Genomic DNA, 13,229 nt, shown 5'->3' with positions numbered 1-13,229 from the left:
TGAGGGAGCAAAGTAGACTTGGACCAGATGACCTGAGTGGTCTGGAAGATTGACACAACAGATCCATAATGTGTTCAGGGATTTATGAACCAACATAAATCTATTCTCTCAGCAACGTTGGATGTGTTGTTAGTCCATCACAGGGCAACATAAAGACACACAGGACAAAAATCATGCTCACACTCATACCTTGCATGAGTAGGTAAATTTAGAGGGACATGTTAATCTGAGAGTCGTGTTTTTGGAAAGTGGGAGCAAGCCAGAGTAGCCAGAGAGAAGGCCTGCATGCACTAGGAGAACATGCAGAAAGAAACCAAGTGCTCCACCATGCAACCCAGAACTCATTGCCTGAGGAGATTAATTTAATGTCAGGTCGTCACATTATTGTGATGGTTGATTTCACAGAACCTCTTGACTCTAAAATAGATTAAATTATTCTGATTAAACAAACAATGTGATTTATTGGCGTGAGTTGTTTCTGCCTCTCAGGTGGGGGACTTCTGAGATTCAAAAGTGAGTGCGTTACTTGAACGGTTGGCGCTACTCTCTCCCTTGCTGTAATTGCAGCTTTATCCAAGCCTAATGTGGTTATCGTGACCTACATTCCTGGGAAATACGCTGCCTTGCTCTCTTAACCCGGAGTCTGGCTTCTTTCTCCACATAATCTGACCACGTCGTCCTTTCAGATACAGAGCTGCTGTATTTCACCGTCACAATAAAACACTGCCATTGTTAGCACTTCCCAAGCTCTGACCCCTGACCCGAAGACTTTGTCTCCCCACAGAATAGTCTAAACTCAGATGGAAGCAGGTCTCCTGATAATGGATTACTTGTGTACTGTAAATACACCTCGAGTGTGGGAAGGTGTCAAAGCTTTCCACTTCAATGCCCGTTGGGTTGAAAAACCGACGCTCAATTTAAGCTCATTTTAACCTCCACTTCCTGGGGAGCGCTGTGGATTAGGCCAGATTTCAAAGTTAGGTGATTTACTCTACAAATCCGCTCAGATGTGAACCAGTTATGCCGTTAAATAGATGTTGGGCCTACAGTGTTTTTCTTTCTGCTGAATTGCAGAAAGGCATTATCAGTTGTGGAAGTGGCTTACAGTTTGGTTTCTGTTTTGATAGCAATCTGTCATGCAGCATGAATGGATTGAAATCTTGGAGGTCAAGAGGAGAAGCCAGTTGATGCACATGTACAATTTGTGGAAATGGATGTTGATTATCCACATGATTGCTCAATGCAAAGTATTTTGTTTTTTATATCATGAACAATAGAAATATCAGAATTTGACCTTCGTTACACCAGGCTTTCTTTTGGTTATCAGGTTCTCTTTGTTTTCTTTACTCAACTCAAGGTTAAATTGTGACATAAAGGTTTATTGGAGAAGAGACTGTTTCAAATTGTGTTTTCATTAAGTTTGTTTTCACATACATGTCTTTACTGTAGGTCTAATCATTCGTAACTTTTATATGCCTCCAAACAGGGTTTGTGAAAGTTCTCAGAGTCATAAAAAGTCTCTCTGCATACATTTTTTTCTTGTTTTCCTAGATATTCAGCTTTTTTATCCTACTGAAAATGGCTCATTCAGCCAAATAAAATTTAAATATTCTTGTTAAGTTGTCCACCAGCAGCTCCATCGTCATGGAAAAGTGCATACACTACACTGTTGCCCATAAAGTTGAAATAATTTTGTTTTCTGTCGCATTCCTCTTTTTTTATTGTGGTTTAATTTTCACAGTGATATGCTTGGAAGAGATTGATCAATAAAATTCCAAGTGGATATAAACTTAATCTGTCAAAAATAAATCACATTGTCGCCATTATTTCATGAGAAGAGGTTATTCCAGCTTTATGAGCAACAGTGAATTTAAAGAGGCTTGGCAAGAAAATAAGTTTGCTAAAAACAAAGCTATAACCATTATGAAGCTGCTCCAAGTGTAAACTGTAGAAAAGTGTTAAAGTCAGGGAACCCAGGTGTAAAGCATTTTGAAATACAAGCTAGAGCTAAAACATTTGAACTGGAGTTGAACAGTGACTTACTTATTTTGTGAAATGCGTCAAATTCTGAGAACAAGAAATCAGTTTAACAAAACAAGTCTTAAAAGTAGGCTGAAAGGTCTCAAAAAGCAATAAATCACGCCCCCGTCTAAACTCAAGAACGAACTCATTGACACCTATCAGTCTGGAAAGAGTAACAACCCATTTTTACAGCTGAGACCGCAGCAAACCACTAATTACCAAAATTACTATAACAGAATATAGACAGACACATGTGACTGTCTATATTCACCAAAAACCCAGAACACCTAAATAGACCCCAAAGCATATAGCAATTCCACATTTAAAGGGCTTTGTAAAATCCAAATTCTGGATTTAGATGCTGCATCTGAAAAAGACACTTGATGTTCAGATATTCCCTAATGTGGCTGAATTAAAACGATTCTTCAAAGTCACCAAAGTCACTCCTTTGTGATGTAATAGACTCATCGCAAAGTCTAAATCACAAATGTTTAATGTTGTGGTCACCAGTGGCGACATATTAGGTTTATGGGGCAATTAATTTTTGACAAGTGGTTAGGATGGCTTGGGTTGGTATTAAATCATTTATCAATCTATGTACATCTTAGATTTAAATCCTGGTGGTGCAATAAAAGGTCTTAAAATTTCCTATGTGATCAAAAGACTATTTATTTGGTTATATTTTATTGGGGACCCTGGAATATATAGAGTATGGTCAGAATTTGACTCACATTTAAGATAAAATGTACAAAAACTTTCTCTAAACACCAAAATCTTATGTCTTTCAGGTCCAAATGCTCAGCTTCTCTACAAAATTTCATCTGGTGATCCTCATGGCCACTTTGCCATCACCAAGGAAGGTGCTCTCAAAATCAAGAGGGCACTTGACCGAGAGACCCAGTCCTTCTACAACATGGCGATCACTGTCAATGACCTTGCACCGCCTCCCACCACCCGTTTCACCAGCACCGCCCAGGTTTCAATCATCCTCCTAGACGTCAACGACTGCCCTCCCACCTTCACTTCCCAGAAGATGACTTACATTCAGGAGAACACACCGGTGGACACAGTGGTGTTCACCGCCCAGGCCACAGACGCCGACAGCGGACCCAACAGCTATGTGGAATACTCCCTCAGAGGAACTTTTAGTAACAAGTTTAGCATTGGTGTGATCGCTGGGGATGTCAGGTTGGTTGGAGAACTGGACAGAGAGGAATTTTCCAACTACACCCTCACCATTGTGGCTAAAGATAAAGGTGAGCCCCCTCTCTCCTCCACCATGGACGTGACTATGATGGTTCTGGATGTCAACGACAACACGCCAAGCTTCTCACAAAACATCTATGACATTGAGATCGAGGAGAACATCTTGACTGGCACCGATGTCATCCAGGTGTTTGCCACTGATGCTGATGATGGCACCAATGGGCAGATCCGGTTCTCCATCGCCGGAGGTAACACCAACAATGATTTCCGAATCGACTCAGTCACAGGGGTGATTTCAGTTGCCAGACAGCTTGACCGTGAGACACATTCATCCTATTCGTTGGTGGTCCAGGCTTCAGATCGTGGAAGCAGCCCCAGAGTGGATCGCACAACCGTCAACATTGTTTTATTGGATGTTAATGACTGTTCACCAGTGTTTGAGCTCTCTCCTTACGCCATCAACGTCAAGGAGAATCTTGAGAACTTACCAAAAAACATTCTGCAGGTCAGTCTTCTTCTATTTCTCAGCTTCTCATAATGTTTAGCTTTTACCTTCACAGAATGCATTCTGAAACGAGTGCTATAAATGCCAGTTCAAAGCCCTTCAACAAGCTAATGCCTTAACTAAATTTGTTGTACTACTAACCTAATAAGTGCCGGTATGTAAGTGGTATAAGTTCAGTGAAGCACTGAGCCAAGTGGTCTTACTTTGCTAAATGACAAATACCTGACTGAAATGATAAAGAAATGATATATGGCAGCAATTTGCTCTGCTCAATTAAGCCTTTATAGGATTTCAACAAAATATGAAACTGCTCTAAACTCCATGACGAGCCAATTAACATCGTAACCACCCTGATGACTAAATGAGGCATGCATAAAATATGGAGCAGGGAAAGCCTTTTTCCAGTAGCACGGCAGCTGCGCTCTCCTTTACGTGTATACATTAACAGGAAATGAGACTACAGTTATGTGGTGGGAAAGGGTCCAGACTTGGTGGCTGCGCGCAGGAGCTCACATCTGTGCTAACCTGGCTATAATGGCCATGTCAGGAAGGTATGAGACGCCATGCAGCTAAAAATTGAACTTATAAAATCTTTTTATTCAAAGAAAAATGAAAAGAAAACAATATTTGCAGCCTAAAGTAGGGGAACCCTACTTACCAACTCTCTGGTTTTCCTTTTTGTGGATTCTCTGGGAAAGTCTGATTAGACAAAATGAATAAGTAATGATCTCCCTTGCCTCAACAATTACCTCCATGGTGCCACTGCTGGTAATTACCCCCATCTGTTTTACTAGAATGATTTAGAGAGGACAGTGGTTAAACTGGACTATCCCCAGTTGGTAGGTTGGTTTTACAACATACACCATAATTATTGCCACCCTTGGTAAAGATGTGTAAAAAGCCTTAAAATAAACTGAAATGTTCTTGCAGTAACATCAGCCTTTCATTGGATTACATTTATTATGCAATGTAAGTTTTTCTAAATGCATCTTTCAATTCTATGGGATAAAAATCCAGATGTTGCCAGTAGAAAATAGAAGGGAGCTAATTTTTGATACTAAAAATGTTTGTTTGGCTTTTTAAGCACCAAACACTTGAGGTGGATTGGGTTTGAACCAATAGATAAAATGGCAAAACACACCTTCATTACTGATGCACTAGGCAAGTTTCTCTTCCAGAGCCTCTTGGAACCTTGTTAGTGTGCATAGCATCATGGATTTATTTTTAATAGCAGAAAGTTTGAATAAGAACACAAGAAAAATGGGTCACCAGAGGGTCTTTTACAAGAACAGTGATGCAAAATAAACAGGCAAATCAACAGAGAAATGGGTCACCAGACATTAAATCCCCCTCCTTCTATGGCCATCTTAGTGCCGAGCTTAAAACCCTGTAGAAAACATGTAGTGAGCTAAAAAGGAGAAAGACTTTATTCTCAGGCATTTAACGCCTCTTTACTAGTTATACTAGTAATTATACCGTATATAATATTAGATATTATGTTTATTCATGCCTTTCAAGGTCAAGGCATCTTTTTCCAGTTGGAATCAATGAGTAGTTATCAGCAATCATTGTTTTACCTACAATAAATTTCAGGCGGTGATTTCAGTTTAAAGTATGATCTCCAAACTTTAATTAGTGGAAACGCTCGTCATGTTACTCTGACTACTGCAGGTTAGAGATTGACTGCTCACAGCTATTACACACAACCCCACACCTGAAAACCAAACATTCACTTCAAATAAATCAGGTTGATTTAACTTTTTTTCATTTAGCGTCTTTCAGAATGTGTTGAAGATGACTAATCTGTCCTATTTATTCATCTATTATTGAAAGTGTGCATTTAAATTTTACATTACATTTAAAATTGAAATTTTACAGAAAAAAAAATTATTAAAATTCATTGTCTGGATTTTGAATGTGACCAATAATTATTGGAACTTCAAATTTAATGATGACAGAGTGAAATTTCTGAATGTAGCCATTTTTATTGGATTTGTAATGAAATATTCTTATTTTCAGGTTGTTGCCAGAGATGATGACCAAGGAGCCAACGGACAGTTGAGCTACATGCTCAGCGGCGGGAACGATGAGGGAGCGTTCACCCTGTCATCCAGCGGACAGCTCAGTGTTACCCAGATTCTGGATCGGGAAACTCGAGGGAAATACACCCTGCTGATTACTGCCACTGACTCAGGTACAACTGCAGCTGAACATAGCTCAGACATATCCTTAAATGTTTTAAATCAGCCACAGTATCCTGCATATTCTGCTCTGCTCTAGAGGTCTGACTTCTGCAACACTTTCTGCTTTATTTCAACATCAAATCATTTTTGGCAATCAGTTTCCAAAATGATGCTGAAGCAGGAGATTTCCATGAACACCAGTGTCAACAAACATCATTTTTATGTTCAGAGTGTGCACACTGATCTTTTTGTGTGGCATGATAACATAAACATTTTTTGGAGTTTTTAGCTTGCAAAATAGTGGGTGTCTTTTATTTTGTCTTGTTCCACAGAAGTCTTTTCAGCAGCTTCAATTGAATAGCATCCTGTGTTTATTTGGATATGGTGGTGGAGCTTGTTATAGCCAGATAAAAGGTTAACTTGTTATTGCACGGAGGCCAGTTAATGTGCAGTTAAAGGACTACGTGCGTATCCCTGTTGCAGCCAAATCACATGGTATTCCACTTAAGTATACGTTTCCCTGAGCCTCTCTGGCAGAGCTGTCATGGTCTGAGGGTGGTTCTGTTTCATTCCTGGTCCGGCCATGTGACCCTGCATAAAGCTATATATTTTTGACTATTCACAGACTTTGGTGAGATGTGAGACTGTGTCGCATGCAGTGATGCTGCTGCGTGTGGAAAAAGATGTATTATTTTATGCCTTTCTAATAGTTTATGTAATTTAAATATGATTTAAATATGAGTGTTTTTTCATATTAAACACAGCGAAAGGACCATTTTATACCATAATGAAGACATATTATCGGTGTTGCTTCATATGGTGTTTGGAGGAGTTGCCCAACTAGCCAACATACTAATTATGATTCGATCCCGTTTTGTACTCTTCGCGGGGACTCCATATTTAGAGCCCTGACAACATTTCCAAAATATTTTGACAGGATGCTGAAGCACAATGTTGAGGCAAAAAGAGGGATTTGGGGGTAGAATATCAAAATATCAAAAAGCCCATAATCACAGTGCAGGCTGAATCACCCAGCAGCATTTTCTCACATATTTGAGGCCTGGGTGCAGACGGCCGGGGGAAATGGTTCTCCCAGGCGCTATCTGGCAGGAAATTTCCAAGGTGGACAAAGCAGACATGTCTCCAAGTTCTCTGTCTTCCGTGACCCACTCTGAACCGCAGACATTCGTGTTGAAGTCTCTGGTTGTCCCCGTGTGTTTGAGAAGACTGGCAGCCTTTGTCAGGGAGTGGCTTTGGTTTCTACAAAATGTATTTTGTAAGAAAAAAAGGCTTTTGCTGTCTGTCAGGAAGATGAAGTGCTGTCATGTATGGTGCTGTCTGAAAGCAGAGGCTGAGCTGGAACCACAGCACACAACAAACACTTCAGCTTGACATAAAGAGATAAACGACTCCAACTGCAACTGTGTCTGAATTTTAAATAAATCTTCATCTTTTTTAATGACTTTGTCCCTTCACTTTTGGGCTTCAGTGAATTCTCCTCTGAGGCAACCTCCTTTGAAGGTAATCTCATTAATGCAGCTTGAAACAGAGTTTTAGCTCCATCTATCTTCAGCAGCAGCTCAGTTGTCATGAAATTAGTGAATAAAGTTCTTCAACAGTCAGAAAAAGTTAGTAAAGTATTAGAATTTATTTATTTTCCAGGTGTGAATCAGTCAGGGAAAAATGTTATTCCCTGTCCCAAAGCCAATTATGATAAGTGTCTGAATTTTTTTAGTACAAGTCACTCCAGTCGCTGAGACTTTTTCTGCAAGTTTTTGATTAAAGGTGTCAAGAAAAGTTTCCTTCAGTGTGTCCACCTCTATCTGTCATTTTTTGTCCATTTGTCCGTCTACGTCCATCAATGTTGTTTGTCTTTCTGTCCAGAATGTCATCCATCCATCCGTACATCCATACATCTTTACAGTCAGTTTTTACTGACTGTAAAATTCTGTATTTAAGACATTTACTGCAGTACATTATTAATACAAAGAATATAGTGAAATATTGGCTGAGAAATTCAAGAATCTGCAGACACATTAACCACTGTGCATGAAGAACTGGGTCATATAGTAGCCACTGTTTTGCAAAAGCACCATAACTTTATCAAAACTGGTCAGGTCCCCTCAAACTGACCAGTTCCATCTCATTAAGTTACTTTTATTGCTCCATCATCTTCGTTTAGAGAAATTTGTTTTGCTGCATTTATGAGTTTAGTGCATCTGCAGAAACACAGAGACACTTGAGAGCTTGCGTTGTCCCTGACTGATCTTGCAGCTCAGCCAACATCTGGGATCAGCTGCAGGCAAATCAGATTTTTTAAGCCACTGCTGAGTAATGCACAACTTTGGAGGAATGTGAAGCAATGAGCTCTCCAACAGTGAATTGCTTTTCTCAAACAGTCTTGCTGTAATGGCTTTAACTAAACATCTGCCATTATAGAAAACATATTTTTACACAAATGGAGGTTTCTCAGTTAACACGATTATGCTGTTACACATTGCCCACTGTTTTTTGTTTAAATGTTAAGTGTATGCTTTATAGCCTGAATTAGACCCTATTGCTAACGACAACAGGGTATCAAGTTACCAATGTAAGAGTTGCTGCAAATGGTCATATTTTTGACTATGAATTGATTTCATATGGACATTGTTAAAAAGTGCTTAAAATCCAGGCAACGTCAATGATGTTTAGATGTTTTGGGTCATGTAAGCATTCCTTACATGTATTTGTCTCTTTAGTGTAAAGGTTTATCTGAACTGAAGCACTTTGGGTCATCTATCTTAGATCCTGACATCTCTAATCATGATGGAAGGTTTTGGTGTTTCCATCGATTCGTTCCCATCATTTTCAGGTTGTTTTGTAACAGATTCAAAGGTCTCAGGATCATGATGAATGATTGTCTGTTGTAAATGTTTCTGCTTGGGCTTGAATCCGTCATAAATATCTCTGAGTGTTGTGTGCTTTTTTAATTTCTAATGTACATCAATGCAGTTTAGTGCAATCATGGTGAAAAGAAAGTACACCCTCTTGATGAAAATGATGAAAAAACCTTTGGATGTTGCTCAGGTCGTCTCACATTTGACTTCAAAATACTTTGGTCTGCAGAAAATGTTCATAGTTTACTCAGTCATTTCAAGGTTCCCAGTTGAGGTTTCCTAATATTTTCCACTTTTAAAATTCTTTCAGTTCAAATGTTTGGAAAAAACCTTTCAAGACTGATTGGAAGCAACGGTTACATCTCTAAGGTCACTGATAATTACTTCGCCTGCATACTCTGGAGCAAGCTTGTTAATAAAATAATTATAATACATCATAATTATATAAATATATTTTTAGTATTCACCAGTGAGCATGCAAGTCCACAATAGGGTCATAATAATAATAGCAAACTATAACTATAATAAAAAATGAACAAAGAAAAATAAAGGATAACAAAACAAAGAAAACATTTAAAACTTGTACTTGTAACTGTTTTTCCAGAAACTGATTAGTGAATACATTTTTATTTTCAATAAACAGTGACATGGTGGAAACTGCTTTGATCCATTTTGACATGCATGACATTTAACTGCATTTATTCAAGAGAAAACTCAAAGAATCCATTGTTTTCCACATCCTTCCAGCACATCTGTCTGCAGCTCCTCCATGTTCGTCCACGGCCTTTTGATGGGACGTTTTAGAAGCCTAAGAGACCGCTTAGGAGATAAAGAATTTTAATTACCTTCTCTGTTTAAAAACAAGATCTTTTGTTTTCTTTATGGGCTGCCATGAATCTGCAACCTACAAACTTTCCAAGCTTGATTAAATGACCAGAAATCTGTCATTCTCCAGGCTGAAATCAAGTTTGAACACACACGTAGCAAACAGAAATAAAACAAACGAAGAACTAACACTGATAGCGTAAAGTCATCCAACATTCACAATGATAAATCATTAATGGAGTCCATTTCTGCAGGTTTCAGGCAGTCTGCAGCCTAGTGGCAACACAAAGAGTAAGCCAAAAAAAATATCAGGTTCCTGAAATGAACTTTAACAGAGCAGTAACATTCTGGATCAGCTCTTAAACAGCTTTGCTGTAACAATGTGGCCTCGGAGGGCTTTTTCCTATCGTCTGTTTTCTCTTTTCCAGCCTTTAACAATTGCTGGATTGGAATGTTTTTGAAAATAGCTTTGCAAGCACTAGTGGTGTTGGTGGTGGGGTATTAAAAAAGTGGTGTAGCTTGGATGATTAGTGCTTCAGCCTGGCAAAATTTATGCAGTAATGATGTTTATTAGCTCTAGTTTCTTTAGGGAAGTTTCTAAGAAAATAACTTGCTTTCTTTTTGAGTGCATGAGTTTAAACATGCATGACTTTAAACAGTGTCCCATGGTCTCAATCCATCTTTATGTGGTCCACGTATGAACATTATAGTCGTGTTATGAGCGACCTACGCTGCCAGTGTGAGTTTTCCACGTCTCATGCTGGTTATGACCTGCTGGTTTGGGTCCACAGGGAACAATGCTGCATTTTTTGGGATTGTCGAATATTCAACAACACAGCAAATAAAAGCTGCAAAGCAATAAAACGACAAAAGTTCCCACCAGGCCCTAAAATATGACAAAAAAAAAGGCTGTTTTTCTGCATGTGTGCAAACCACGGAAACCCTTTTAGTTGCATATGTGGAAGAAATTATGCAAAAGAATTCAGACACAACACTCTATAAATAACTACTAGGCTGTACAGTAAAGCTTTATTCTGGCTTCACAGTGAGTTTATTTGATTGATGCCTCTAAAATTGTCAAACAATGTCTTACAAAAGTGTTCATACACCTTCAACCACAGATTTCAAAGCATTTAATTGGGATTTTATGTGATAGACTCACATAGAGCTGCATATAATAATGAAGTGGAAAGTTAGGGTATTTTCACACCTGATAATCCAATAGACCTGATGCGATTAGGGACCAAAATTTCAACATCTTCTACATTTTCAGTTGTTTACTCCTCACCTGTGGTGGCGCTGCACAAGAACCACTGAAGGAAAGGACACAAAAACCTCTGAAAAACACACTAAGCTCATCTTCCTTCTTCATGAAATGTTGTGTGATAGAGAAAAGACCACAAGTAATTTCTCTTGCAAGTGATAGACTTATGAGTTTGTTTTGATTGTTTTTACCCAGAATGCCCTGTGCTGTAGTCCACTTCCTGTTTTTGGAGCAGTCTCCGGTCTGCTCGGCGTTCACATGTGCATACAAACCAAACCAAAGTTCACTTCAACCAAACTGAAACCTGGTTTTTATTGATGAACCAGTTTGCTTTTTGGTCTGCATCAAAGTTTGTTTGCGCTTTCACACCTCCCCAAAAAAACTAGGCAAACAAACTAGAGTTTGATTAAAGTGGAATGAACAGGACTGGTGTGAATGCATCCTTAGTTGGCTAAATACACATTCAAACTTTTAAGATTTTCACAATTTTGCACTGCTTTGTGCTGTGATCAGTCACATTAAATCGTAATAAAATAAAATATTTTTTTTGTATGCAACATGACAAATTGTGAAAAAGTTCAGCAAGCAGTATTAATGTAAATATTCAGCTCTTTTGTGCTAGTGCGAAGCTTTGGAAACTCTTCTGAGATATCCCTTTCACTGTTTTGCTTGTTAACTGTGAGAAAACCTCTGTTTACTCTGTTATGTTTGGCAAACTGTGCAGTGGGACAGCTCGCACCCTGCACTCAGCTCCACGAGGCCTTTCATGGCTCTTCATGAGGGCTGCATTAAAAAGAGCTTTGTCGCAAAGCAACAGGTTCTCAGAGGCAAAAAAATGTCAATTTTGCCTCGTTGGCACCCGATTCTCTCCCTTCCTCCAAGTAATGATGTGTTTTATTTACGTCGTCCCTTCAGAGCACAATCTAGCCGTAGTCCATAAAGCGTAATTAACCGTTTAGCCTTAAGCTTCAGGCTACAGATGGGCTGTCTCATAAATTCCCACATTCATCCGTCTTCCCTCAGTCAACCTGTCCTGCACTTCCAGGTTTAATGAATTCGGCTTGTTTGGACACCACAGCTTTACCCTTCCTGTGTGAAGCTTAGCGTATTTCTATTTTTGATCAAGCATCAGTCACTCATTTATTAAAGGAGGAGATTATCTCTTGTGCCAGCACAGACACTCAAACGTACTTCTCAACACAGCTTAGACTAAGAGACTCAGGGTAACTGGAGGTCTTTCCCAGGAGGTGGGTGCTGCTGCTGTTTGCTGCAGATCGACCCCCTGCGGAGCTCTCACAGCGCCATCCACAATCAAGGCAGCTACAGCGATCAGAAAACAAAGAGCTTAGTTGTTATTAACACATGTCTCTGTACCCCCTCCGGCTCTGGAAGTATGGACGCATCACCTTGTTGGAGGTTAATGTGATTTGTCCGGTGGTAATGTACACTGATAAGGTGCTTAGACCCTGCCATATGTTTATGCTAGACAATGGTTTCTGGGTTGAGAGGCTTACAGAGGAAACTGTCTGTGGATCATTTCAGTGGAAGAGGAGGTAACAGATGGTCAGCTGCTCTCCTTTGGTCTCGGTTTGTTATTCTGGAAGTTGAGGTTATTCTTGGTTCTGCCATTTTCTTCACCGCAGAAGAGATCATAGATCTATGCTGCTGCAGTGAAATATTAGCAAACAAGTTTTCCCAGATTGAATTAAGTTGTTGCTACATGGACAGTGTAAGAAATGTCCTGCTTGTAATTGTTTTTCTAAATTGAATTAAAGCAGGGAGGGACTCTTACGTTGTTTAAGAGCTTTGAGGTCTCTGATGGATCAGGTCGCCTTGCATGATTGGAGATTTTCTGACGCCAGCATCTATTCACCTTATCCCTCTGTGTAATGGTAGCTCATAGGATCAAACGTTTATCTGAGTACGATCAGTCAGATATCTTTCTCAGGAGAAAAGTCACGGACACAGAGTTATCGCAGCAATTTAGCATTCATACCACATCAGATCTGTGGAAATTTAACAACACAACCTGGTTAAAGGGCTGATTGAACCACTTTAAGAAACAACAGTTGCTTGAAGTAGCAGTTTCCTTATAGAGTGGACACCTGGTATTCATGAGGCTTAGGTGTGGCTGAAATCCATGAGTACTTGAGACTCTGTCTTAAAACATGTATAACTACCTGTTTTAATAGTTCAGCAACCAAATATACCTTAGTATGTGTGACAGCCCTGGGCCTTGTAGGCTGGTCTTGTTGTCCCTTTTTGTGCTCCTCCCATTTGCAGGTGTGCCTGATCGGGTGATTGGAGTGCAGGATATTTAAAGCTGGCTGTCTCCGTCTTTCAGCGGC

The 13,229-nt window shown here is 39.5% G+C and overlaps 1 protein-coding gene across 2 annotated transcripts in view; it reads left to right on the top strand.

Moving 5' to 3' along the window:
- Positions 1 to 13,229, top strand: part of fat4 (FAT atypical cadherin 4) — a 128,478-nt gene that overhangs the window by 72,239 nt on the left and 43,010 nt on the right. For both annotated transcript variants that reach the window (XM_008421151.2, XM_008421150.2), the window contains exons 5-6: positions 2,811 to 3,733; positions 5,753 to 5,927. In XM_008421151.2, coding sequence (XP_008419373.1) covers positions 2,811 to 3,733; positions 5,753 to 5,927 — 1,098 coding nt within the window. The remainder of the gene's footprint in view (positions 1 to 2,810; positions 3,734 to 5,752; positions 5,928 to 13,229) is intronic.

This window comes from Poecilia reticulata, linkage group LG10 (genome assembly GCF_000633615.1).
Source record: "Poecilia reticulata strain Guanapo linkage group LG10, Guppy_female_1.0+MT, whole genome shotgun sequence".
Classification (NCBI taxonomy): domain Eukaryota; kingdom Metazoa; phylum Chordata; class Actinopteri; order Cyprinodontiformes; family Poeciliidae; genus Poecilia; species Poecilia reticulata.
This window is presented reverse-complemented; position numbering and strand designations above follow the sequence as displayed.